The sequence below is a fragment of the Armigeres subalbatus genome, chromosome 3 (assembly GCF_024139115.2).
Source record: "Armigeres subalbatus isolate Guangzhou_Male chromosome 3, GZ_Asu_2, whole genome shotgun sequence".
Taxonomy (NCBI): Eukaryota; Metazoa; Arthropoda; class Insecta; order Diptera; family Culicidae; genus Armigeres; species Armigeres subalbatus.
In genome coordinates, this window is record NC_085141.1 from 409,725,785 (window position 1) to 409,750,971 (window position 25,187).

Sequence of the window (25,187 nt, forward strand, 5' to 3'; positions counted from 1 at the left end):
ATCCGATCGCTTCGGAAAAATGACTGTCTTACATATTAGGAAATATTCTATGAAGTCTTCGGGTTGGGCCGCCACACAAAATGATCATATAAGGGGCGATTTCTATAGTAATTTCCATTCAAGTATCAAACTGCTCATGCTCAGTCAAATTACAACCAATTCCGTTAAAAATTTAGGAGGTTCATTAGAATAGCAAATGTTATCGTTCAAGCATAGGGGAGCCAAAAAGGTCAAAATTTGAATCATTCTAAGCTCATGCTCAAACCAGTGACATAGGCAATCAAATGAATTATCTTATAATCTGTTTTACGTAGTTAACGTCGGGCGGTCGTATCTTGTATATAACCCTTCTGATTTTTTCCAAGGGTACATTGCTCTAAATACAGTCACTCTCAAAATTGAGCGTACAGTATGGATTAGTTGACTACATTCGAAAATTTCAAAGGAAATTAAATGGTTAGCTCCGTTGTTTTTAATGCATTTCAATATTCATCCCTTCCTTTAATGTATGCGTACATAAAATTGTTGAAATTTTTTCTCTAAAGTTCATTTATTTGAAAATAATCTCAAAATACGCCTATTAGATGTGACAAAATTGAGCGTACAGCGAATTTTTCTCTATAAAATTTCTTATTATAAACACGATTAATGTATTTCAATATTGTTTTTCATGATTATATTTATAATAATAAGCATCCGCTACTTAAACATTCAATGTTTTGAAATTAAACCATGTTTTGGTTAAAATGGCGAACAAGTGAGAGGTAAGAACATTGCTATTTAGCAATTCTATGCTGCTGGGAAAAATAGATGCTTTAAGGTATGGATTACACCGGCATCGTGTCTTATATATGATAGATAATCGAAATCGAGCGAGACATACGATTAATTTGTCAAAATTCAGTCGGTAAATGAAGAAAACAGATGTAAACATACAGAGAAAACGACAAATGTTAGGAATGACATAATTTAAATTTAGTATGTCTTTAACTTAAATTTGTTTTAAAGCTCGATTATTGTCTCAGGTCTATCATTAAGAGTAATATTATTGAATCCAATCATTCACAGTCAAATTCTAAAAGTACAAGGTGCATGTTAAGGTACCGAACATAAAAACAGCTTTTCAATCCAGTAGAGCACTTCTGATTGAATATTGAAAAGATAGTTTCGTTGATTGATTTGATTGATTTGGATTGAACTCCACGGTCTGTTACCATAAGGGATACAATTGGATGATTTCCATGTGGCGAGTAAAAATAAACTTTTTTAAGAGTTCGCCGGCTTATTTAATGATATCTAAATGATTCAACCAAATTTGTTCATACGGTGACTGAGCCTTCAAATATAAAATGACATCTTATAATGTATCCGTGTGCTCCTCTTTTATTAATATTATTATTAATGAGTGTCCTGAGCTTATAAGCTACCTATACATCGACTTTTAAAAAAAGTTATACTTAATTTGAAATATGCCGTTCCCAACATTTGTCGTTTTCTTTGTATGTTTACATCTGTTTTCATCATTTACCGACTAAATTTTCCCAAATTTATCGTATGTCTCGCTCGATTTCGATTATCTATCATATATAAGACACGATGCCGGTGAAATCTATACCTTAAAGCATATATTTTTCCCAGCAGCATAGAATTGTTAAATAACAATGTTCTTACCTCTCACTTGTTCGCCATTCTAACCAAAACATGATTTAATTTCAAAACATTGAATGTTTAAGTAGCGGATGTTCATTATTATAAATATAATCACGAAAAAACAATATTAAAATACATTAATCGTGTTTATAATAAGAAATTTTATAGAAAAACATTAGCTGTACGCTCAATTTTGTCACATCTAATAGGCGTATTTTGAGATTATTTTCAAATAAATGAACTTTAGAGAAAACATTTCAACCATTTTATGTACGCATACATTGAAGGAAGGGATGAATATTGAAATGCATTAAAAACAACCGAGCCAACAATTAAATCCCTTTGGAATTTACGAATATATTCATCTAATCCATGCTGTACGCTCAATTTTGAGAGTGACTGTATACCATCTGAAGCTAGAGAGTGTAATCTCTCCAAAATGTCACTTGTCACTTGACATAATGTCATTTGAATGAAATTTTGCCTCGCGTACGAATGCAAATGACATTTTACAACACTGCCTATGAAAAACTTTCTCCAGTTCAAATTTTTATGATTTGCTTGAGAACATTTGCTTACGTTTTTACCAAAAACATTTTTTATTCAATGGTTCTTTAAGTTTTCTGCGGCATTAGGCCACCCAGATTAAAAAAAAAGTTTTATTCAACCTAATACACCCTCGGCCCAAATTGTACGATAATAAAAATTCCACTTTAGCCGCAGACTTTTATTACTTAATTTTACTTTAGCAAATTTTTAGCAGTAAATCTAACAACTGAGCTATTAGTAGAATAAATTATTGAATTTGATCATTTTTTTTTCAAAATCTTAGTAACAAAAACAAGTCTAGTCAAGTACGAGACACTGAAGACGGCCTTACTGTTGAGGTCGAAATACGTATCTGACAAGATACAATTAAGTGGTAGAATTTCAATGGGATTGTACAAACTCGTCTTATGACAAGGGAAGACATTCCACTAAAAAGCTCAAAATAATTTTCTTAATAAAAATTGATATCTCAGTATAAAAGCTTACCAACATTCCCGCAAATTTTTTACCAGGATTCATCGAAAACATAAACTAGTGCTATTGCCGCGATAATATTTTTTTAAACACGTAACACACACGCACGAATTATCAAAATTGAAAGTAAAAATTTGATAAACTTGCACACCTTTCTGTTAAATTTGACCTATGTAGCAACTAGAAAAGCTAATAAAGTTTCATTGTAGCTACTTTAGTTTCAGTTGATCACGTTTGTGTTTTAATGTTATTCAAATTTGTAGATCGAAAGTTTTGAAAACCGCACGCAGCTCCATTTCTGACATTTCGTCCAAAATTTAAATCAGTTGACCACCTGATTATGTTATATACCTATTTGGAAAGCACACACATTTACGATTACTGCCATCTGGGGGCTCTTCAAAAGTATAACTTGTTAACACTGCCCATAAATTAATAACAGTCCAGAACAGATGATTCGTCACATACGACCACATTTCAAATTTTAGAAATCTAATTCAGATAATAAAGCTGCGTGCAGATGTTCAATAATGAATACGAACTAATCAAACAAAATAAGCTGCAATGAAAGTTTATTATATTTGCATGTTTTGTATCCATTTTTAGGGTGACTTGGGGAGGCACTACACGGCACTTACGGTTTTCAGTTGTTTGATATAACTGTAAATGTATCATCAAAAATTAAACATTCAATGATGAAAATGATGACTATTTTATGATTGTTCGTGCTTCCCGTGTCTCCTTAAAGTAAGATGTTCTAGCTGAATTTTAAATATTTTTGATGAGATTTGTAATACATCGCTTGTTAGTTGCACCCTTTAAAAGTGCACTATATTTATTTGCCCATAATACGATGCTGCAGTGTTGGTGAACGGAACCGAACGGCAAATAATTCCACCCAAAATAGAGCACAATTGGAAAAAAATCCATACATTCAATATCTCGATTCGGTACAGGCGGATTGCGCTGAAATCCCATTTTATCGATAGATTGCCGGCATTATAGTTGATAAACTTCTAGTTTCAGAGTTGGCAAAGTTGAGCCTAATCAGTTACGTTCATTTCAAGCTATGAACATCGCGAATACCAATATCGGTTTTGATTTTCTGTTAATAAAACAACAGATGTTATGTTTGGAAATCGAAAGATCGTAACGACCGCATTTAGGTATTTTCTTACGGATTCTCAGTTGAATGATTGTCCACCCAAATGGGGGCGCTTTATACTTTGATTACCTGGACCTTTGACACGCAAACAGAGACATGTACCCAAACAAACACTCAAAAGCCTGTAAACTGCTTTGGTTTGGACGCGATACTGCATATGCTTATCAACCAACCACCCCTTTCAATTATTGGCGCTACTTTCAATAAAAACCGTATAACAATCACTACGTGCCAAACCTACCTTGTTGACTGTGCAGTTGCTGCTGTTGTTGCTGATGCTGCTGTGCCTGCCCGACACCGATCTGGTTCTGATGGCCGAGGATGCTTGCGATGGCTTGCGACGCTGGCAGAATCATCCCATTCGAGTGCTGGTTGGCACCGTTCACGTTCTGCGACTGTGTCTGCGACATCTCGAGGGATGAGAGAGGATTTTGCGTTTCCTTTTTGATGTTCTCTGCTGAATATTTCAAGAAGTGATGAAGCGAGAGTGGGAGGGCCGTGCCCGGAAGGTGTGAGAGGTAGTCGGCAACGGATGCACCCGGAGCGAGCGACTGCCAGCTTGAGTTCTGCAGGACTCGTTTGCTGTCCGCTTGCTGGAGCAAGGCGCTGATGTCTTGGGATATTTCCTGAGGTTGAGTAGAACCGATTGTGGTACTGGCGATCGTTGATTGCGGATACATGTTCCGTTGCTTGATGTCGTTCACGTCGGAATGTTGACTATAGGGAATCGTGTACTGAGCACTTGATGTGGTTGCAGGCAGCACCGTTGTGCTGTGTTGACCGTTATATTTGTTTGAATTTCCCACGTTGGATGTAATATCCTCCGGGCGAAATTTTCCCAATATGGGCCCATGAGATTGGTTGAAGTGGGCCATGTTCACGTTAGAATTGATGGTGTGATATCGATTGTTGCTGTCATGAGAGCTAGAGGGTACACTGGTGACCAGCCCACTACTCGTAAATTGATGGATTCCTGGAATCGTTCCAGGAAAATGCGTTCCAAAAGGTGAGAAATTCATTTTGAGATCTGAAATTTCAGTAGAGAAAAAAGTAAATTGTTTAAGTTCAGTTTGCCTAGGTTTGTTTCTTTGGTACTAACTATTTTTCGCAAAAGCCTTCATCGCGAACAAGAGGTGTGTTTCCCCAGTCAGAGCCTAACGTAAAATGCTTTCCGCCCAAGTTTTCTCTGCCATCCAACCCATCCAATCCAACCGCCATTGCCAAGGGAAAAAAGGTTCTAAATATATATTCCATTCAAGTTTTTTTTTACATTTTCCGTTCCGTTTTTCTTCCACTATAGTTGGAGCACGGTTTTCCTGTACTCAGAGACACCCACACCACACCCGCCACTCAATGTGGAAAAAGGCGCGCAGCGTAGGAGTAGAATAACAAAATCGTAAAAAAGGAGTTGGAGAAGCATAGGATGGGAGCAGGCTCGAAGAAAATCAACTACCTGGCTCCTTTTTCCCACGTCCTTTTCTCCGTCGCCTGCCCGTTGCCGGGGTCGCTTTTCGTCACAACCATCTCGTTGCTGATGTTGAACAAACAGTGGTGTAGTTTAAAGATGAGAATTAGAAATGTGACATATTTTTGGTTTGTTAACTATAATTCATAACATACCTAAATAATAGTTTGAACAATCGAAAACAAATATTTGGAGCGCAAAAAGTCTCTTTTGAAAATATTATGATTATAGAAGCATAATGCATAATAGAAGCATAATAATGGAACAACTACTCGAAAAGCACACAGAAACGTGATTTAAGCAATCATTCAAAGGATCGGAAGTAAATCACATTACAAAAAAAAATAGTTTCCTACTATTTTCATATCGTACGATTCACCATAATAGACTGCATTTATAATTGACCCAGAATGGTGTTTTAGTATGTTTTAGTTTAAGATTCCAGCGAATAAAGTCACATAAGGGACACAGGTTAGTCGAAAAAGCATAGCTTGGTCTTTCCGGGAACACGAATCAAACGGAACATTCGTATTAGAGGTCAATTTAAAAAGTTTTTATGTTTCATTACTAATAATGCTTGAAAAACAAAATCTCAATCCATCTATTTGAAAGATGTGGAGCTTGATCATCTGGAGGAATGGTCTATTTAGAAAGTAGGTCAACTAAATGGTGGCGATATTTTTTCAGATACATAATCTTTATCTGCCGGCCAAATTGCAGGAAGAATAGCTATGCATTTGAAACGCATCACTATTCGTGTCCTCAAAGTTTACTATGCGGATGTAAACTTTGCTTTGCTGCGTCGCAGCATGCGTGAAAAAATAAAAATGACAGTTGTGCATTGCTTCCGTATCGATTGGTGTGCCCTTGAAAACGCGAGTAGTTTGAAAATTGGATTCCGTCAGGAGTGACCTTAATCGACCACGCTAGTTCGTATCTCGTCTCGTCTAATAATAAAAAACGCCCATGTGGGAAAAGTTGTTTTCCTCTATGCTCTTCCTCCCAAAAGCTTTTTTGTAATAGTACATATTGGATTTTGTCAGTTAATTAAGCTTGGAGACGTGAGGCTTCAAGACGATCATTCAGAAAGGCACTTTGTATGTTAGATGATATAACTACAGTCGACTCTCCACATCTCGATGTTCTATATCTCGATGTCTCTCCCTATCTCGACATTTGTTTTGTTGTCGTTTTTCATAGCAACGAGCTTTTTTGGATCTAGTACCATCAACTGGGGGGAAGATGATCATTGAGGTGAAGAGGATCATTTGATGTGTCAGTCAAAAGTGCCAAATTTTTTTATGAAACGGTAGTCAACAATATTCTCCGTTCAAGTAATGTTACCACTAGGTAGAAATCCGAGTGTTTCGATTATAATCATGAAAATGTATTTTGTGGAAGAAAGAGAGAGATAGTCATAAATGACGCTATTTTCGTTTCAAATATTGACTTCGTAGACTTCTTTACGTAGTAAATTCAACATTCATACAAATAACCTAGTGTATTTTCGCTACTAGGTCATAATGATTTTAGTAGAGCTGTCTTGATCAACTTCACCCCAAACCAGATTACTCAAAAAATGTGTGATAATTTAATTTATTTTAATAAATGCGAATGCATTTCAGAAAACTAAAGTTGTTGATTATTGCAACGTATAGCAGTACATGTTTTGAAAATATTTGTTTCGATTTAAAATGTAAACACACATTGTTATTGCATGTTTTGTCTTAAAAATGATCATCTTCCCCCCAGTTGACGGTACCCATTTCAATTTCCCTTCCATTCCTCAATCTCTCCCTATCTCGATGGTCCCTTCAATATTGAGATGTGGAGAGGCGACTGTATAACAATGATAACCCGATGCCACCGAAACAATCCATTTTCGCAATTAACTCTTTCTTTCCATAAAATGTTGGTCCTGAGAAGAACCATTTTTCATTTCCCAATGCGCCTTTCCAATAACTAACTGCATCCAAACGCTTGTCGGCACCTTGCGTTGAAACTGTCCGACCGCCACTTGATGATTTTTCGCTAACCTCCAAAATTTTGAATAAATTTTCCGCATTGCCACTGCCACCCACGCCTTCGTGCTGTGTCCGCTCCGCTGCATCGAATGTCGAACCGCTCTCTGTGGAATCCCGATCAAAATGGCTCGCGCGCGCGCCGAACAACAGCTTTCTTGTATTTAATAAATTAAGCCCGTTAGCCTCGCCCCTTTGTGATCTGATATAGGTGTAAATAAAATGTGCACTCATAACGATTAATGAAGGGGCGGGGCTAATGGAATTAATTCATTAGATATAAGAAAGCTGCTTCTCGGCGCGCGCGGGCCATTTTGATCGGGATTCCGCAGCAGATAACGGACCGTTCGAAGAATGACAAATTCTAAAAATCTTATGAAATTTCCTCGCAAGATTCTAAATTTCGTTATGAGATGTTGGTTATCTAAGATGCGTATTGTTGCGAAGAATAATAACAGCAATTTGACTCAAGACGAAGTTTCTTCATATTACCAAACATTATCTCTTGGCATCTGTCTGTCCGAGCGACGTTCACCGATGGGTGGTTGCTGTAGATAGTTTCCACAGAGGTGGCGTCTCCATTGATTTTATACAAAAGAAGGTTGATCCGACTATCCGAAAGAAACTTTCTTCAAAGTGCAAAACTCAATCGTAAATAGCGAATTTGATAGCGCGTCGGAGGAAGATGATGCAGTAAATTTGAATGGATGGAATCACTAACAGCAACCAAGCTACCACGCCAAACCCTATGTAACCGAAACAGTCTATTTTCGCAATCAACTCTTTCTTTCCATAAAATGTTGGTCACGAGAAGAACCATTTTTCATTTCCCAATGAGCCTTTCCAATAACTAACTGCATCCAAACGCTTGTCGGAATTTTACGTTGAAACTGTCCGACCGCCAAAATTTGGAATAAATTTTCCGCAATGCCACTGCCACCCACGCCTTCGTGCTGCTGTGTCCGCTCCGCTGCATTGAAGCTGCTCTTTGTGGAATCTCGATCAAAATGGCTCGCGTGCGCCGAACAGCAGCTTTTTTGTATGCAAAAAATTAAGCCCGTTAGCCCCGCCCCTTTGTGATCTGATATGGGTGTGAATATAATGTGCACTCATAACGATTAATGAAGTGGCGGGGCTAATGGAATTACTTCATTAGATATAAGAAAGCTGGTTTTTCGGCGCGCGCGAGATGTTTTGATGGGAATTCCGCAGGCAATGTCGGAGAATGTTATTTGCCACTGCCTTTCAAGAGGGAAAAAATGCAACAAAAATAAATAAGAGATTTTAAAAAATTAGGTTTTACGTAAAACAAATCAAAACAAAGGCACGTTACATTTTTTAGCGAAGAGTCCTAGTTGGAAAACGCATCATAAGTGAAAAAAAATTGTTTTGCACTTTTTTCGCAAGCAATTTTGTCAAGAATCCAAAAACCAAATATACAAGAAAGGCAAAGTATTTTCACGCTAATCACGCCATAAACTAACACGTGAGATTTAAAATAATTATTACCAATGGGAAAAAGTATATCTTTGACGTCATTTTCCAACGAATTATAACTGAAAATCCATTTTCCACTCGAAACTTACGATCTGTTCGTAAAAAACCGTTCTCAAATTGACATTGCAATTATTTTGGCTCAAATTTATCTGGGGGAAATAATAAGTTGAGCTCTTGTTAATAAACAGAAAAACATATAATTTGTTGGTGGCAATATAGTTGCCACTGCCTTATAAATGGTTAAACCGCTCTTTGCGGAATCCCGAACAAAATGGGTCGCGCGCCAGAAAGCAGCTTTCTTGTATTCAATAAATTAAGCCCGTAAATTTGAATGGATATAATCACTAACAGAAACCAAACTTCCACGCCAAATGCCGATGCCACAGAAACAGTTCATTTTCGCAATTAAATCTTTTTGTTCGGAAAATGCTAGTCCTGAGAAGAACCAATTTTCTTTCTTCAATGCGCTTTCCCAATAATGTAATAAAAGCATCGCCACTGGCGGCACGAGATCGCAACAGTGCTATTTTCATAGTCAACCCTTTCTTCATATAAAATGCTGGTTCGTTGAGGTTGAATGATCTGCAGCAACACACCGAGGACCACCACCAATGTAATGCATTTCCGTTGAAAATGTTACCAGCGCCTCCGTGATGCTGTGTCCGCTCCGCTGCGATCGCTTTGATGCGTCCGCTCTGCGTAAAATCTTATTCAAACTGAGGATTGGATCCAAATCCGCATGTGATTGATTTTTGATGTCTGTGCTAGTGATGCATGTACGTGATTGGTTGGTTTACCTAATTCTAAACTTTTTATAAATTTTCGATAATAAATGGTTGAAAATCAATATTTTCATATAAATACAAAGAAGCGTTGACTCATCCTTGATCGAATGGTCCAAAAAAATTGATAAATCCATCGAGAAATGGCTGAGATATTAAAGTTTAAAGTCTATCATATTTTCGTGACGGTAACTGATTTTCGCAATCGTAAAGCAATAGAAAAGACAGACGTAGTCCTACGTCAAAATATAAATCGACCTTTTATTTCACAGAGAATTGATCTCATACAACACGTCAGTAAAATGCTTATAACTTTGCCTGATAAACTCCAATCTTCTCGTGGCTTTCGCTGTATTTAATTATGCAAGAACTGAATGAGAATCATAATTATTTATTGTAACTGGTGTCATCGATCTGGCTCGAAACAACTGTTTTTCGTTGTATCTCCATACATTTTTCCATATAATTGAAATTGTGTCCATTGCATCATGGGCGTCAACGGAATAAAACGGAACAAGAGGGTGGCCCATCAAAAAAGTTTGAATAAGTGTCTTTTGAGCCACCTTCGGTGGCTAGAATCGGATCAACTTCCAGTTAATAATCATGATGCACTTGTAACACTTTCAATTTTCTGGAGATGCTGTTCAAATTATGCATTTTTAAAACTACATAATAACTTTTCACTAACTGTAAAACTCTGTTGATATTTTAACGAAACAAAAGTTTACTCGTTCATACTCTAACAGCGCACACTACAATCACTTTTCGTTCCTGCAGATAAATTGTATGACAAAATTGATTAACGAATAATGCCGATTGAGGTACTTATTAATATGCCACAAAACAAAGTTTATGATTTTTTGAGTGAAAGAGACTTACAGTCTATTCAGATTATAACATTTATCTTAATGAATATCGTGTTGAAGCGGAGAAAGAAATTAATGTAGTGTATTAGCATCAAGTTGATCTTTATTATGATATTAATTATAATAAATGGCGTAATCTGAATAGGCAATTACCGATATTATACATGAATCCGCTCTACAAATTGATTCTAAGTATTGAAAAGAAGCGATTCAGGCATTTTAAAGCTTATTGGGCAAGGAATTGATTTTATTGCTATGTTAGTGTTTTACGGTGTGAGATCTACCAAACCGAGCCCTAGCCTAATCTATTTTTCAAGCTAAGGCTATAACAGGGTGACCACTCTTGTCGACAAAATAAATTCCCGGGTTTTTCCCGGTTTTCCCGGTAGGTTCTCCAAAATTTTCCCGGAAAACTAAAAAGTACCTGATAATATGCAATCAAAGTGAATTGCCTATATTCCATATTCCGGGTATTAAACCATCCGACTTGTACATTATAATTTACAATGTTTTGAAGATATTGATTTGAAAAATGTATTGGAGGTAACCACTTTCCCTCCGATGAGACTGAGGGTCGTGGACTCGAGTCCCATCGAAGGGAAAGTGGTTACCCTCAGTACAATTTTCAAATCAATTTCTTCCACATAATGTACATATTCACATATGAGTTTTCAGAACATTGTACCTGATAATGTTTTGAGCACTATTATGAAAAAAATTGCTCATATTATGTAAAAATGTAATTTATTTGAACGAAGAGAATAGTTTCTTGGTACATACAATGTTCAACATTATTTCAAATACCAATTAAGTTATTTTATAATAAGCATTGCGTTCTAACATTCTAACAGACTGCTGCAAAAGACTTTAGGCTCTAACTGTTGCTTCGTCCAAAAAGCTTTTGAGATATGGATTGTAGTCTAGAACCTATGTGGCCATACTCCATGCAAATAATGAAAAGCGCACATATAGGGAAAAAATAAAAAAATATTTCAACATGGTTTATTGAGGAGTCATTTATCCATTTTTATCTAAATAATGTTCATATGTCTAATGGTTTCTCTACCTTCTTATTCTTACATTGATAGTCAAACAGTACCAACAGCCTGTTCGCTCTTATAGTCTTTTGCTGTAAAAAAGCCAGCTAGGACTTCATTTTCAGTAAACCTTGAGCTTGATTGACTGCCCGTAGTTGCTACTCCATTATGACCAGATCAGCTGTTCTTGCACAGAGAATAACAAATGTTTTGATTGGGACTAGCACTCATCTTTAATGTAGAAGTACTGGTGATCTCATTTGTTAGGTCATACTAGGTTACTTAGGTTACGTCAGAATGTAAGTCAATGTAGGGAAGGGGAGGAATTGTTGATGCATTCACTCGCCCACTGCAAGCCGAATATACCTCTGCACTTACCACTAGTTCCTGCGGAATTTTATAGAATCTTTTGGGTGAGGATGACGGGCAGAGGTTCGTCTTGGTTAACGAGTTGCCAGTGTGGTAGGAGAAAGCAATTGATGGAGTTCAAGTTAGATATAGAAAGAAGATATAGATTAGAAACTAGCTTTCCGTTCATTTTCAATTCTAGCAGTTACTGCTACAATAGTCATTGCAATAGTCATCAGCTGCAGAAATAAAAACGAAGTGTGTAGATTACAGGAAGCTCCCAGGAATTTCTAAACAAATCGCAAGACTCCACAAAATTTTCTGAACTTATAAAAGAAGCTTGCACACGCTTTTACGCAATCCGCACAGCCGTGTGCCAGCAAAATAAATAACTGATATTCCCGCAAAAATGGCGTTTGTTCGCTGATTTTCGGCCAATTATTTGCTGACTTTCAGCAATCTTGACAGAAATCTTGACAAAGAACATGTTTGCTGTGGCACGGTTTTGTGAATCTCGGTAAAAGTTTAACATTTTGCTGAGATCTCGGTAAAAAAAGTGTGTAGGAATCTTCGAAATTATGTAAGAATATTGTAATAGCAGTAAGGTTTGCTGATAAAATTTAAGAAAAAAATATTCAAAGTCCTACGACTTTCCGAAATCCAGCTTCAAATTCAAGTGTTTTAACGTTATTAGCAAATCTGCTATTTTTACATAAATAATTAAATAACATATACATAACATATACTTTTGGAATATTAATTTAATGTAAATTTGAAAGAATATAAATTTGGAGAAATTCCCGGTAACTTGATCAAATTCCCGGGTTTTTCCCGTTTTTTCCCGGTGATTTCAAATTCCCGTGTTTTTCCCGGTTTTCAGGTAATTCGGGTAATTTCAGGTAATTCAGGTATTCATCGTATTTAGTCCTCTATACCAATATCAGTTTTTTGAAGTATAACAAAAATAACTTTACCCTGCAGATGGTTCTTCTTCTTCTTCTTCTTATTGGCATTACATCCCCACACTAGGACAGAGCTCCAATCCGAAAATTGCCTAGACCGGCACCGGGAATCGAACCCAGCCACTCTCAGCATGGTCTTGCTTTGTAGCCGCGCGTTTTACCGCACGGCTAAGGAGGGCCCCTCACCCTGCAGATGGTTGTAGAACTCAAATTTCTCTTGGTTTAGGCTAAACTGTATGCAGCGGAAACCACTTTCTAGCAATTAGTTAAAAAACCTCGGCTGAACTGACTGCCGAAAAAAAAATCTTTTTTTTAATTTTTTTTATCTATTGTATTTATTTGACAGGCTCAGGCGTGTATAACACTTAACGGAGCCGAGACTCTTAATGATATTTACAATCGATATCATCTTATTATCAACAGTTAGTAAGGGAAAGGGACAAAGACCAAGATACTCGTGGCGACTCAAGGTTAGATTGCGTAATTTGGTGATGGACGGGATTTAGGTTTGAGGTATTTCAGCTGCTCATCCGGGTATTTGACGCCATGTCTGGTTTGGTGTAGCGTCGTGCTCGGGTTTTGGTTCTTCAGGGAGCATCTTCCGGATGGCCAGAGCTTCATGGTACACGGAACAATGAGACAGAGACAAGAAAAAAACTGAGAAAGAAAAAATTGAAGTATTAAACTTTGATGTCAGACGAGCAAAGAAAGGCATAGATGGCCTGCAAATACACCACATCGCGATCTCCCAAAACATCTCTTAGTTCCCGGAAGGGTTGTTTACCTCGGGCCACAAGGGTATCCAATAGTTGCTCTCTTGAGGCGCCATTTTCCGTGCAATACCAAACTACGTGATCGATGTCATCGTAACCGGCTCCACACCTACAAAGATTGCTATCGACCAGGTTAATTCTATAGAGATGTGCGTTTAGTGAATAGTGATTGGACATAAGCCTCGACATCGTGCGAATGAAGCCTCGGCTTAAGTCCTCACCTCTGAACCACGCTCGCGCAGAAACTTTAGGAACTATGGAAAATAGCCACCGTCCAAGTTCATTGTGTGACCAATTCATTTGCCAATTTTGAAGAGTACTCTGACGGACTAGTGGGAAAAACTCGTTGTTCGAGATTTGTCTTTCAAAAATTTCACCTTCCTGTGCGCCCACCTTTGCTAGCGAGTCCGCCTTCTCATTGCCATAGATTAGGCAATGGGATGGGACCCATACAAAGGTGATCTTGAATGATCTTTCGACCAAATCACGCATCTGCTCTCTTATGTTTGTAAGAAAGTAAGATGCGTGCTTAACAGGTTTCATCGACCGGAGTGCCTCGATAGAACTAAGACTATCCGAGAAGATGAAATAATGGTCTACGGGCTGATTGGAAATTATCCCCAAAGCGAAGTTAATTGCTGCCAGCTCAGCAACATAAACCGAACACGGTTCCTGAAGTTTTCGGAAGGTGGTTGAAGTTACATTGAAAACACCGAAGCCAGTGGATCCGTTAATGCGAGAACCATCAGTGAAATATCTGTTGGTGCAATTGACATGTTCATATTTTTCAGAAAAAAGTGAGGGAATAGATATTTGTCGAAGATGATCTGGTATTCTTTGAATAGCATGTTTCATGGACAGATCGTATTCAATGGAGGAACTGTCGTTGGTGAAGTGAACTCTTGGTGGGTTATAACATGGAAGACAAAGATCTGACGATATGTAGTTGAGATAAACTCTCAGAAATCTTGACTGATGAACCAGCTCAAGCATATTATCGAAGTTTTCTAACACAAGTGTGTTACTTGTTCCACATTTGATCAGTATTCGAAGTGAGAGTTCCCAGTAGCGGTGCTTTAGAGGAGTGACTCCAGCAAGCACCTCCAGGCTCATATTATGCGTTGAATGCATACAGCCAAGGGCAATACGCAAACAACGATATTGAATTCGTTCCAATTTTATTAGGTGGCAATCAGCTGCTGAGAGGAAGCAGAAAGAGCCGTATTCTAAAACAGAGAGAATAGTAGTTCTATATAGTTTGATGAGATCTTCCGGGTGAGCACCCCACCATGTTCCAGAGATAGAACGTAGAAAATGGATCCTTTTCCGGCATTTTTGTATCAAATACTCAATGTGGAGTTTCCAGGTACATTTGGAATCAAACACGACCCCAAGGTATTTAGAAGATAAAGATTGGTTGATGTCATCATTCAACAGCTTGAGTTTCAGTTGAGCAGGATACCGCTTCTTAGTAAACACAACCAACTGAGTTTTTTGCGTCGAAAACTCGATCCCTAAATGTCTGGCCCAAACAGTCAGATTATCTAGGGTACTTTGCAATGGTCCTTGCAAAACAGCTGCACACGGACCTCTTAGAGAGAACACGGCATCGTCTGCAAGTTGTCTGAGCGTGCATTGTCCTTCCAAACAATTATCAATATCTTTAACGTAGAAATTATAAAGCAAGGGGCTTAAACATGAACCTTGGGGAAGACCCATGTAGCTATTTCTGGAAGTTGTCAGAGTGCCGAGATTAAAGTTCATATGTTTAACTGACAACAAATTGTACAAGAAATTATTTAAAATAACGGGTAATCCACTACTGTGCAGATTATCTGACAGTACTTCAATGGAAACTGAATCAAAAGCGCCCTTAATGTCCAAGAAAACTGAAGCCAGTTGCTCCTTGTGCGCAAAGGCCAGTTGTATATCTGTAGAAAGCAACGCTAGACAATCGTTTGTTCCTTTCTTCTTCTTCTTCGTTGGCATTACATCCCCCACTGGGACATTGCCGCCTCGCAGCTTAGTGTTCATTAAGCACTTCCACAGTTATTAACTGCGAGGTTTCTAAGCCAAGTTACCATTTTCGCATTCGTATATCATGAGGCTAACACGATGATACTTTTATGCCCAGGGAAGTCGAGACAATTTCCAATCCGAAAATTGTCTAGACCGGCACCGGGAATCGAACCCAGCCACCCTCAGCATGGTCTTGCATTTTTGTAGCCGCGCATCTTACCGCACGGCTAAGGAGGGCCCCGTTTGTTCCTTTACCTTTGCGAAAACCAAACTGAGTATTTGAGAGTAATGCATTTTGTTCAACCCAATGGTCGATTCTAAAAAGGATCATTTTCTCCAATAACTTTCTCATGCATGATAGCATGGCAATCGGTCGGTAAGAATTGTGATCAGACGCTGGTTTTCCAGGCTTTTGAATAGCTATTACTTTGACCTGTCGCCATTCAGGTGGCACAATGTTGTACTCCATGAAACAGTTGTACAGGTCAAGTAATCGTCTTTTTGCGATATCTGGGAGGTTTTTAAGAAGATTGAATTTGATGTTATCGCATCCCGGAGCAGAGTTGTTCGATGAAAGAAGAGACATAGAAAGTTCCAGCATTGAGAATGGTCCACCCAACGAACCGGGATCGGTGATTGAATCTCGAAATAGCGGTTCTGCTCGTACGGAATCTGGACAGACCTTTTTTGCGAAGTTGAATATCCATCGATTGGAGTATTCTTCACTCTCGTTGGTGGAAATGCGGTTCCGCATGTTGCGGGCCGTTTTCCAAAGTGTTGTCATTGAGGTTTCTCGCGATAGTCCCTCGACAAAACGTCGCCAGTAGCTACGTTTTTTAGCCTTGAGAAGATTTTTGAGCTTTCTTTCAAGCTTCAAATACTCTTCGAAAAGCTCAGACCTTCCGTGTTTACGGAAAGCCTTGAAGACATCAGATTTCTCGGAATACAACTTAGTACATTCATCATCCCATCCAGGAGTGGCTGGTCTTCTTATGACAGATGTACTTGGAACGCGTCGTTTCTGAGCTTCGAGTGCGCTTTTATGAATCAATTCGGTAAGGAATCGATACTCATCCAGTGGAGGAAGAATATCAGTTGATTCAATACCAATTTTTACCGCCGATGCAAATATTTGCCAGTCAATGTTTTTCGTGAGGTCGAAAGGAACATTAACTGGCACTGATTGTTGATAGCCGCTTTTGATTGTGGTGACTATCGGCATGTGGTCACTACCATGGGGATCTTGGATTACCTTCCACGTGCAATCTAATGATAGTGAATTAGAGCATAAAGACAGATCTATTCGACTTTCCTGACCTTGAGGTCCTATTCGAGTTACTTCGCCTGTGTTCAAAATATTCAAGTTGAAATCGTCGCACAAATCATAGAAAATAGGCGCTCTGTTATCGTCTCTAGTTTCGCCCCATGCAATACCATGTGCATTCATATCACCCAGAATTAAAACTGGGGATGATAAAAGAGAGACTGCGCTCCAAAGATGCCGACGATTAAGTGAGGCATTTGGGGGAATATACACTGAAGCTATGCAAAGATCTTTATTCTTTACATTTACTTGGCAAGCGACGATTTCTAAACCATTAACAGTCGGAATGGGAATTCTGTAGAAAGTGTGACATTTTTTGATTCCCAAAAGAACGCCACCATAATGATCATTCCGATCTTGGCGAATAATGTTAAAATCGTGGAAGTTGATTTCATCTTCAGAAGAAAGCCATGTTTCACAGAGTGCAAATATATCGCAATCGGAGTTGCGAATTAAAAACTTAAACACGTCCAATTTATGTTTCAGACTATGACAGTTCCACTGCAGCACAGTGATTGTATCTTGTATGGCCGTATTATCCATCGAAAGATACAAGTCCTGCAAGAAGGGGCCATGAAACAGTCAATTGCTTCAGATAACTTTCAACTGTTGGAATAAAGAGGTCAATGATTGGCCTCAATGAATTCGGAATATTGAATAAGTTCAAAATACGATCCACAAGGTCCTTAAAGGATATCAATCCTCGCTTGGACGAGATTCTTTTCATGGAAGTGCGAGTAGCAGTTTTCTGCTCAGAGATATTCCTTGACTGATGTTTCTTTGTAACATCAGTTTTAGGCAATGGCGGGAATGTCTTACTGCAACATGGGTCAAAAGGAGCAGTATAGACAGGCTGCTTCGGAATTTTAAATAATCCCCATTACCATCAGATTTAGGCAAGCTTCTAGGGATGATTTTTGTTTTCTTACGGCGCAATCCTGGGAAGACAGTTTCTTCCTCTTCTCGGGTACGTGTACCTCCGCAGAATCATCCATATCGGCTACGTCAGAGTCCGATTCGTCTATGGAAATGACATCATAAAAATCACTAACTTGAACGGCAGCTGAAATAGCAGCCGTTGCGTTGTTGCGTTGGCAGTTGCGGATGTGTCTTGCGACTTTTCTCAAACCGGAGTAAGTATTGATTGATAAGGGGCGCGCCTTTATTAAGATAACTCTCAGCGAAGGGTCTAAATAGCGGGACCTTGTCACAATACTTTATTCCTTCTGAAACTTATGAGAAAAACAAAACAAAATCTGTATCGAAACCGATTCTGCAATTCATCGGGAAATGCCACAATAGATCTAATAACTGGTCGCAGTGGCACATCCGAACAGGAAAAAAAATTGCTATGTTTCATGTTTTGTACGGTACGGTACGGTTGCTACTCCGTTATTGCCAGGTCAGCTGTAATTACACAGAGAAACAGCAGATGATTTTTGGGACTAACATCATCCTAAATGTGTAAAAACTGGTGACCCAACGTCAAGCAATTCCAGCGCCGGCCGTGTACGAATGCAAATCAATTACGCAATAGGTAGGAAATTGTTGACGTGATACTCGCTTTGATGGAAGCCGACGAGTCATCTGCACTTTCACGAGAAATCACTGGAATGTCGGATATATGGGAAGTGTAGCAGGGTTCGTTTTTGTAAACGGTTTGCCGTGTGTAGCGTGTAGTTTGATGAAGTTTAAACAAAAACACGATCGAACGCGCACTATTTAGTTAATCGACTTATCAACCGCACTTAGCAAAACCAAATATTTCGATGATCGCGCGATCGCTCTGCTGATCGATCGATAGAACACGCACTAAATTTGTATTTGTTAATAAATGTAATTATCGGCTTATTAGAGGAAACACGATCGGAAGCGCACTAATATTTCATTTGCTAATTAATTTATTCACCCACACAAAACAGAACCAAATATTTCGAAGATCGCGATTCTGTATTTGTTAATTAATTTACTCATTTGCGCAACGTAGAACAAAACATTTTGGTGATCGTGGGATCGTTCTGCGCACAAGAAGTGAAAAGAAAAACTGGCCTGCAATATTTTCAACATATACCTAAATCTCGGTATGAAAATGTATACTAGATTTTTTAAGTTTGATAGAGAAAGTTGTTTAAATAATCCTAATAAAGAAAATTAGCATCGAAGTTGCTTCAAATTGTTTCAATATAGGGAGCAACTGATCTGATTTTTTCTTGTGTGTCAGTTGATGTATAGATTTATAGAATTTTTGGATCAGTAACTTTATGCAGACCATGAAATAGAAATAATAAAAAATGCATTTGAGCACCCGTTAATTTGACAGTACCTGGTAACCTATAATCTATTTTGTAACAGCAAAATCTATGCGTGTGAGATGTAGTGTTAATTTGTGCTACTACAGCACATAGGCCATTTTACTTAAAATCTATCAGACTAAAAAATTGAGAATAATGTTATGTTTAGCTTATAAAATGTTTACTTTGAAATAATAACACTTAGTTACATTAACTACAACTTGAAAAATTCGCTCATGCTCGACCAACTTCAATAGATTTCTATTAGGCCGGAACAAGTATTATTTTCTTCTATACTCCTGTTAGTCTTTCGATAACGAGGGGGAGGAAAATGAAAAAATAAATGAATAAATTGATAAAATTGATGAAATCGAAAAACTTATCAGTTTTCTTAAAGAATTAATTATAATCTGGGAAAACTCAATATTTTAATATTTTTTTTCAATGAAATCTGAACTCCCCCCTTGATTTACAAAAGCCACACAAAATCGAGGGGGTGGAGACAGAAGAAGAAAATAAAATTTGTTCCAGCCTTATAATGATTAATGACGATGACAACGGCTACCGCGGAAAGCTGCGCGACAGACTTAATTGGATTGCGAGTTATTTGCACCGCATGAGATGTTCAGTATCTAACTTCCATGTAACTACTGGAATCAATCAGTTATTTCGGTTTAGCTCACGATTTGTATTATTAAAACAAAAATCATTATATGCCGGGGATGATAAAAATAACACTTAGATATTCAGTCACACTTGGACAAACTACTCTTCCCTTTTCCACCAAACTACATTTTATTAGGCGTCTTTTCACTCTAAAGGCATAATCTTCCAATATGGCCGTTCTATTTGTATATATTTTATTTAGAAGACAATTTTTATTGAAAATCTTTTGTTTTTTTCCGTAATTTAGTGGGCTTGAGTTGAACAAGTTTGCCTTAGAAGCAAATCAGTTTTAGCTCTGAAGCGTCAGTAGCAAATGAATATGTGTGCACTTTAAAGAAGCATTCCATCGTGGAACAAACTCACTAGGCATTCCAATTGGATATCGATTAACTGGGTCTGTTGAAAATCACAAAATTATTTAAAATACGCAACTGACACACACAAGAAAGCACGTTACATACATTCGAATTGAACTCATATATACAATCTCCACTATTTTCCAAATCTCTAAAACAGTTGTTTCAACTGGTCTGTTCGAGTTAAATTGAAAATTTGAAAGGTGAATTGAATGAAATACAGAACAAATTATGGGAGCAAACATTTTCCGCGTCTAACCGAAAACTTGGCACACTACGATCTCTCCCATAATTTTCAAAACTTCGTTTTGTACATCTCAGTGTTTCACAGGGTATTTAGAAATATCGTTGGCTTAGCTTTTAGAAGAACTGTCAATTAATATGATATTGAAATAAACCGAAACTTTTCGGTGATGAACTGATGTCAAATTTAAAAATCACTAAAATAAAGTTTTAAAAAAACTGTTCGGATATAAAGCTGTTTTACAGTGAACGCGGTATACTTTTGGGAAATCTATCGATCGGTTGATCAGTTTCAGGTTCAATTTTTATATTGATACACTTTGTCAATTTAATTCATATTTTCATCAAATTCTTATAGAGATTCAAACAATTCATTCTGTTCAACAAATCAATTAGGTACGAAAATGTAACCCTGGTCAGCCCCCGCCCTTCTTCGATCCGTCCCATCCCACCGATCAGCATGTTTACCACTTTCTTAGGGTTTTTTTTTCGGACGCGGGTTACGGTACGCAATTTTCCCATCGTGCTTTTGCTCCATTCTACAACCTGCCATCCATCCGTATACTACGCTGCAGAGTCAAAACCCCGACCCAAAACGCGGTCCCCAAAATGGGTGTGCGATGGCAAAGATGGTGGCAGAGGATCATTGGAGTTGGAGTCGCCGCCGTCGTCGTCGCGCACATAGAACAAAGCCTACGATGAAGCTCCTCTGCAACGCTGGGCTGGTGGAAAGAGAAAATGGTGGATGGAGTCGCAGCGGAAGTGGATTCACTTTCACTTTTTTCCCTGAGGGCCGGGGCGTGAGGCACAAATTCAAAACAAAATCCCTTTCCTCTGCACTGCCTCCGCTATACGGGAGTCGTTTTTTAACCCTTTCAATGGAAAGATTCCGAACAAGGAGGATGATCACATTTGGTTCCACCGCACTTACCGTTTCTTCGGTGATTTTTAGTCCTGTATTTTTTTCTGCTGCTCCTGCTGCAATATCCTGGGATGAAAACTGGGAAAACGGGACACTCACTATGGCTTCATCCTGTCACAACGTCGTCACCACTCGGAATGAGGAACCTGGCGCGCACTTGACTACGACTGTCGCGACAGGAACCAACACAGGAGACAATTAAATGTGTGTTTGAAGGGAAAAGCTGGATGGACTTTATTATTATCGATTAAAATAAAAATATATGTTTTATTTTTACGACTGCAGCACGGGACTGGAACTACTACACTACCACTCCTGTTTCCTTCATCTGTTTCCATAGCATAGCCGTGCCGCGTCCATACGGCGCACAAGGATGGGAGACGCACCGCACATCCTGCCTGCCTGTGTGTTGTGAAATTGTTTGGTAGAGGGGGAGTTTGTGCTAGTGGAAAACGTGGAAAAGCTTCACCCCGCCTGCGCCACACCACAAAGACACACTTCGATAAACGAAACGGAACGGAACGGGCATCGACGAGGACGACGACGGCAACATGGAATGGGCGTCGTGTGGTGGTTGGGCGCGTGTGATACCACCGTTCGCTGCCGGTTAGGGTGGGTGATCGGGAAAACAGGTTGTTTGGGTTTTAGCTTTACGTATATCGCTCTTTCTAGTTATTCAGATCACGAATTTGCTTGAAATTTATATTTAAAAATTTGGCTGAATTTCTCGAATAACTTTGATGAAAAATGCCAATTTGAGGGGGCAAAAAGTTTTTTATGGAACGGCGCAAATTGAGCAACTTTGTATAATTCTTGTCTGGCATTTTCTACTTACATATATATTTCGACCCCATAATAAGGTCGTATACGCTTCTGTAACCTTATAATGCAATCCAAGGTGAAATTTGAACAATACTGGCTCGTCCTATGACAAGAGAGCAAAATCGTATTCTAAGCAACATTTCACAAAATACGCATTCATCGCATTCTAGCAAGCCTCACCCTAATCTACCTTGATTCACACTCGTCCAAATGGTTCGCACTATCACACATTTCCAACTCCTTCCACTCATGCGCCCTACTCCTTCCAGCAGTTATCGCCCTCACCCCAGTTTGCCAGGTCATCCTACTTCCACTCCAGCGGCAGCAGCTCGAGGGACCCGCTAATCCTCGGAACACGCGAATCCATGAATGAAACTCGCACCCGCCGCTCTTTACTAGCGACCGCCATCAATCATGTAGAAACCAAAACGGAGCCCCTCGTCATCGACGTTGTTCGCCGCCGCGCATTTCGGGGATGCCGTTCCGCGCGGTCCGGGACCTGTTTCGGCAGAATTTCGCCCCCGCACTCCTTATGACACTTTTGCTAGCGTTCGGAATCGATGGTTGGGGTGCAATTACGTCGTAAAATCGGTTCCATCGAGTGGACCGAGAAGAATGCTCAGGTCCAGGCAATGATTGAGCGGTGAGGATGAGTGTGTGGGAGAGGAATATTGTTTGTTTTGCTTTTTTTTGTCGGATCGACTTGGCCGAAAATTATTGCTTAAACAGCTATAGCCATATTCCGAACATGTGAAAATTACCTACCGATTTCTTTAAATGTTCCATGGTTGACATCTTTCATTTCGTGATTTTATCAATTTCTCATTTTGAATTGAAAATTATAATTATTGTTTTACTCGACACTTTCGGCCCTTGGCAGGCTCATCTCGTTATTAAAAATTGTTACAGAGCTTATTTGTTTGGAATGTTTTTTGTTGTCAAAAGCCGATTTTTTTTCATTCCATTTTTTTCGTCTACAATACGAATTCAAACTTAAACAGTGATGTTGTCTTCTGTATTCGGCATTGATTCGATGTAAGGTCGTATGAGACACTGAAGTCGATCTCACTGCGAAGGCCGAGAAGATATCAAAAGTGATTCGATAGAAGGCTCGGGTAAATAGAATTAAACAAAAGGCTCAGATGCACAGGGAAAAATGATCAATAATGAATTAAAATTATTATCAATGAATTAAAATATGATCAATAATCAATAATCAATTACGAATGAATCACATACAGTGGTTGGTTTCCTACCCGCCGCTGCCGTATCCAAGCGCTATCGAATATGTAGAAATAGCCAGCATGAGTTAACCACCTGAAGTTTGTATGGCTAAAGAAATCTAACGCGGGTTTTCTCAACACTATGATCTTTTCACGAAAAACTTTTTTTTTACCGGTTCATTTATTTGGTAGGCTCAGTCGTGTGTGACACTTTGCGGAGCCGCAATGCTCAAGTATGATATTTTTACATGGTATATCATCTTATCTTAACAGTTAGTTGGGAGGGGACATAGACCATAATACTCGGGGCGACTCAAGGTTAAAAAACTTAATACAGGACGGACGGGGTAGGGATTTGGGTTTAGGTTATTTCAGCTGCTCATCCGGGCGTTTTACGTTGAACGTTGAAAACGATTTTGCGTAGCGTCGTGCTCGATTTTGGTTCGTCAGGGCAGTGATGCATTTGAACGCGTTCAAATTGCGAGCAAGAATGTACGAGTTTATAGAATGATGGTGCGTTCTGATCAAAAAAATGGAACTCACAGCAGGCTTGAACTGAACATGAAATGATCAAAGTTCACTTTCGTAGCAAACTTCGTGTCAGATAAACAATAATTTGGCAATAGTTGTGTCAATACTTATATTCGCCTGGCTTATTAATTTCAACTTCACTGAGCGATAACCAGAAGAATCATTCAAAGCTTCCGTCATTCCTGTGCCTGTAGTTCAAAATTTGTTTCTGGTACCATACCGACCGACTACCTACATCTACGAAGATATCGTTTTCTAGTGTGTTCAAAGTTGTTTCCAGTGCAGCGGTACAATACGTTCAAGAAGCCAGTGTTGAGCAATGGTATGATACCTGTTTCCGAATTTTATTGCCTTAATCTATAAAATTATACATAACTACTAGGAATTCAAATACAAAATTACCCCAACAAAACGTAAAATGTCTGCTAAAGAATCAACAGCAATAAACACCAGTCAGTTCGACGATATCGATGCTCCTCCTGCCAAATGCAAAATATGTCAGAAAAGCCTAAACTCCACAAAGAAGAGTAATTTGAAGCGTCATCTAAAGGACATGCATCCCAAGCAATTCCAAGAATTAGGTTTGGATCCTGAAGATGAAATTGAAGAGAGTGAACCGGAACCCAAGAAGATACCAAAAGTGTCAGTCGCAATTGATGTAAATTTTTTCAATAAAGCCTGTGTCAAAATGGTTACATCTGGTGGCATGCCGTTGTCCGTGTTTGAGAAACCAGGTATATGTGATATATTGCACAAAATTCAAGATGCTCTTAAAAAAAAATCAATCGAAACAATATACCATCCAAAGTTAAGTACACTGCGGAGAAGTTCAAAAACCGCATGATTGAAGATCTTAAGTTCAAGTTTGTATGTCTTAAGTTGGACTCTGCGACACGGAAAGGGCGAAGCATATTGGGTGTTAATATCCAATATCTGAAAGATGGTAAAATAACCATCAGAACACTTGGACTTGTGGACATTAAAGTGGCTCAAACAGCGGAGAATTTGCGGCAAGAAGTTCTAACCATTCTGGACAAGTTTGATATAGGTTTAGATCATGTTTACTCGATTACGACGGATAACGGAGCTAATTTTGTCAAAGCGATAACACTCTTGCAAGAGGACCAAGCCACCCACTTCGAAAGTATCGATAGTGATAGAGAAATGAACAATTGCTCCGATGATTCTGAAGATGAAGACA

At 38.7% G+C, this 25,187-nt stretch overlaps 1 protein-coding gene across 2 annotated transcripts in view; it reads right to left on the reverse strand.

The window, feature by feature from the left end:
* LOC134227150 (fez family zinc finger protein erm) overlaps nucleotides 1-21,700 on the reverse strand; it is a 38,668-nt gene extending 16,968 nt beyond the window's left edge. Inside the window, exons 1-2 of one of the 2 annotated variants that reach the window (XM_062708451.1) lie at nucleotides 21,420-21,700; nucleotides 4,080-4,865 (exon numbers count right to left, since the gene is read on the reverse strand). In XM_062708451.1, the coding sequence (XP_062564435.1) occupies nucleotides 4,080-4,857 (778 nt within the window). In that variant the 5' untranslated portion in view covers nucleotides 4,858-4,865; nucleotides 21,420-21,700. Of the gene's footprint in view, nucleotides 1-4,079; nucleotides 4,866-4,937; nucleotides 5,088-21,419 lie in introns of those variants that run through there. The other variant, XM_062708450.1, reaches the window with a different exon arrangement.
* Nucleotides 21,701-25,187: the final 3,487 nt, after the last annotated feature.